Here is a 4,258-nt window from a genome sequence, read left to right as displayed (position 1 = left end):
GATTATTTGAGAATGACTCAAAGAGCATCCCGTGCTTCAAAAAAAACAAGAACATTTGACCATTATTTTATCTTTTTTTTTATCACATTTGATCATTATTTTAGACACCACTCTTTATAAGATGCAGTGTAAAATCTTGATGATGAAAAATCAATGTTATTTTTTTTTTTTTTTTTTTTTTTTTGGTTTTGTAAACCTGTATGTCATGAGTTTTGTAGTTACAACAGGGTGATGTTTGTATTAACATTAATCATGATAGCAGGAAAAATGAAATATACTATACTTGGGGTAGCCAGACGTTGGTAGGCCAAAGTATTGAGCCGCTGGCCAAAAAATGCACAATTATGAGTTACAAATACAGTAGGTCTGATTACATGTACGATTAGGTTGTAATGTTACTTACCTTCCCCCCACTACGGTAATAATGTAGCCTAGCCTCAAAGTTTAAACATGCACAAATAATACCAGTCTCAACAGCTTTTTATTACTAGAGAAATGACTTTTTTATGACAGCTGTATTTACATACATGGAAGCTCCTCGAGGGCCAAACCAAATGCTGTTGTTATTTTTGACCTTGCAGGCCCTCACTGCTTGTGGCTTTAGACTTAGCTTCTGTACAATCAGAGCATTGTTTGTTTTACAGCTAAATCTGTGAATAGCTATGCTGCTAAATTCAGTTTTTCAGGAACAAGAAAGATGTAATCTTTTATATGTACTTGCTCTACAATTTATAAAATCAAATAAAAGGCTTTGCATTATTATGTTGTGTTGGTTCTTTTATCTTTAAGTGATGAAACATAACACAGATCTTAAAAGTTGATTACCAATTTAATTGATCAAAAACGCAATAAAAACGGTAATATTGTGAAATTACCACAATAACGGTTTTCTATGTATATGTAGGCTAATTTATTCATGTGATAGGAAATATTAATTTTCAACAGCCATTACTCCAGTGTTCAGTGTCACACGATCTTTCAGAAATCATTCTAATATGCTGATTTGGTGCTCAGGAAACATTTATTATTATTGTCAAACTGCTTAATATTTTTGAGGAAACCTTGATACATTGTCATTCCAAAGTTTGGGAATTTTTAAGAAATGTGATGCTTTTATTCAGCAAAGAGATTAAATGGATCAAAATTGATAGTAAAGTCCTTTATAATGTTACAACAGATTTCTATTGAAATAAATGCTTTTCTTTTAAAGTTCTTTTTTAAAGTTTATCAAAGAATCCTAAAAAAGTGAATATATTCACAAATTCATCGACGAGCTGCAGAGTAGCATATAATCCTATAACGTTACATACGTACAGTCTGCTATACAGACTGAAATCTAGTCCGTTTAATTACATGGTCTAAATCTGCCATGTCTGCGCAGCTGCTGATTAGCTCGCCGTGATCGTATAGTGGTTAGTACTCTGCGTTGTGGCCGCAGCAACCCCGGTTCGAATCCGGGTCACGGCAAAGGCGTAAGGCAAAGTTAGCGTTTTTGTTTGCAATGTTTGATAAAACGCCTACTACTGCTTCATGATGTAGTTCATAAACACACATCTTTGTGTAGTTTTATTTGCTTATAAAAAATGCCTGACAATATTTTATTAATTATCATATAGCTACTATTTGTCATCGTTGAATGTAAGAATTATTTTTTTTAAATCCCTTTAAATTACTGCATCTGTCTAACCATAAATCATCATAGGATTTCTTTTTCTTTTTGTTGCACATGGATCATACATTCCCTGGTGAATCCAATGATGTAATGCCAATGTGGCGTCATATCCTGTTGTTTAAAACGGGTCCGATGTCATGTAGCAAACGTAATGCCTTCTTACTTATGTCGTGTGTAATATTGATCTAAATGGACGAAACACTGATTCCCTGAGTCAATCATACCCGAACTGTCATTAAAATACATTCAAACTTCATTTAAGACTTTTTCTGTCTTGCACCGGGGCTTTTAGTTTGAAACGTGTCAGCAGGATATTGGTTGTTTTTCAGTCTCTTGTTAACGGAACTTTCATTGAACCTGCCGAGCAGTAAAAGAGAGGGGCAATCGGGTACCCGCAACCATTGTTATTTTACTTTCAATTTTTCTACTGGATGACGACAACGCATCTCTGAACGGGACCCCCAAAGCGGACTACCCACCATGTCGGCTGAGGAGGAGAGGGGGGTAGTTCGTGTTAAGGTCAAGGTGAGAAATTGTGGGGACCGAGCGGCAGGTACAAACCCTAATCACACACACACACACACACACACACTCAGCAACACGGCGGGATGGAAACACAATAACACACATAGCAATCCACGTAACGTTAGTCCAGCCAGGCCAGGAGACGGTGTCTGGTGTCGTGTCTGTGTCGAGGAGCTGGTCTTCATGTGCATCGCTTGACTTCGCTGGCATCTTAAGTGGTGTTTACAAATTGTGATCGCATCTTAATCATTCGTTTACAGGGCACACGTGCATTCTTTAAGGGTGTGTAATAAATGTATTGCTTTAATCCTTATATGACATACTTTTTGTAGAAATATATTTATTTGTTGTTCAATTTAATATGTTTTAGTTAGTCTTGTTGTTCGTGTTATGTAGTTGTGCGACATTTACACGTTGATCATATACAAATTGGTCGTTATCATTCTGTGTTATAATAATAATGTTTCTGTGTATATTTATTTGTGAAGCCACGTCGTAAAGAGAAAAACTCACACAAATATGTGCCGCTGACCTGATAGTGAGTCATGTTTGCTCTCAAGTGTCACATGATCAACCTGCCATGAATTCCCTCGCTTGTTTTTCAGTCATTTCTCAGGTGTAGGCTACAGACTGCTTTAATGAATACGAAAAGCAGTGTATCCGCTTTTTGAAAGCCATGTAAGTATTATTTCAGATCTAGGCCTAAGAGATCCGCCATAAATGATTAAATGGCACTTAACATGTTGGCCCATTTTAAAACGGAGCGGTTTTGCACCTCTGTTTCTTTAAAGGGGTCCTATTATGCTTTTTCACTTTTTCAACTTTAGTTAGTCTGTAATGTTGCTGTTTGAGCATAAAAAAAGATCTGCAAAGTTCAAAGTCCACTTCAAAAGGAGATATTTTATTTAACAGAAATCACTTTTCAAAAACTACAACGAACGACTCGTTTGGACTACAACGCATATTTTCCGGGATTTGTGATATCGACAAATGGGATGAGACCTGGTTGAGCTGCACTAGAGAAGGAAAGAGTTATGAGAAGGGTATAACTGCAGCCCAGAGATCTCCAAATGGGGGCGGGAACTCCAAAACGGGGTGGGAGCTCCAAAACAGGGCGTGGCTTCCTCCCATTGACAGACAGGCACATGACACGCATGCACAATTTTTTCCCCCAATCCACTTCAGTGCAAACTCTGCCCCACAGCTGATTCTAAATATTTTATTGGTTGTGTCAATTAAAGCATTAATTTCCTACATTATGCTACAAAAATGCTAACCCCTAAACCTACCCCACACCTGACCCTAACCTTAACCAGTGAAATTGACTGCACGGCGGGATTGGCGCTGAATAGCGTGGTAAAGAAAGATGCAGTTCAGGAGATAAACGGTTAATAAGATTATGCGATATGAGATTGTTCCGTAACTCCCCAACCGGACAGTGGCACCTTTTTAGTTACACCCAGCGTCGCTACCCGCTCCTACCCTACGAATTTCGAGCCCCGGGACGTCCCCGTTGCTTAGAACAAAGCGATAGAGTGAAATCTTTCCCCATGCGCTGCAGTAGCCCCTCACTGCAGAACAAAGATTCAGGGGGTGGGGTTGGATCCACATCTAGGGGGTGGAGATGGTAGGTTTAGGGGTGGAGATGGTAGGTTTAGGGGTGGAGATGGGTAGATTTAGGGGTGGAGATGGGTAGGTTTAGGTATATGTAAGGTGGGAGAAGTTGTATCTGGATCCAACCTCGCCCCCTGGATCTTGTGTTCTGCAGTGAGGACCATCTCCTGCGCTGGGACGGCTCATGGGAGAGCTCGTGGGTGATTCCCGTTTATATCATTAAGCAGAGGTTCAAACTTCAGTCCAAACACCACTGGCCACAAGCTTTGGGCTCTAATTTCACGGAGAATATTTACTTGTATAGCATATTTTATTTTAGATGAACTAGAAACAATGTTAAATTTATAAAGTTTTATTTTGAAATGTAAGTCAATAACAATTGGCTGGAGCCAGAGCCAATGGTGAAAGTCTTTGCGTGAGAAGACCCCGCCCCATTTTGAATGAGGT

General features: G+C 38.9%; 1 protein-coding gene and 1 non-coding gene across 2 annotated transcripts in view; both read left to right on the top strand.

Moving 5' to 3' along the window:
- Positions 1–1,395: 1,395 nt before the first annotated feature.
- On the top strand, positions 1,396–1,467 carry trnah-gug (transfer RNA histidin (anticodon GUG)). The gene has a single exon. It is a non-coding gene; the product is annotated as a tRNA-His (tRNA).
- Positions 1,468–1,843: 376 nt separating this feature from the next.
- Positions 1,844–4,258, top strand: part of LOC107745745 (TBC1 domain family member 25-like) — a 9,027-nt gene continuing 6,612 nt past the window's right edge. Inside the window, exon 1 of the mRNA XM_016559697.1 lies at positions 1,844–2,197. Within this exon, the coding sequence (XP_016415183.1) occupies positions 2,153–2,197 (45 nt within the window). The 5' untranslated portion in view covers positions 1,844–2,152. The remainder of the gene's footprint in view (positions 2,198–4,258) is intronic.

Source organism: Sinocyclocheilus rhinocerous, unplaced genomic scaffold (genome assembly GCF_001515625.1).
Source record: "Sinocyclocheilus rhinocerous isolate Xijiao unplaced genomic scaffold, SAMN03320098_v1.1 scaffold558, whole genome shotgun sequence".
NCBI classification, from domain to species: Eukaryota; Metazoa; Chordata; class Actinopteri; order Cypriniformes; family Cyprinidae; genus Sinocyclocheilus; species Sinocyclocheilus rhinocerous.
This window is presented reverse-complemented; position numbering and strand designations above follow the sequence as displayed.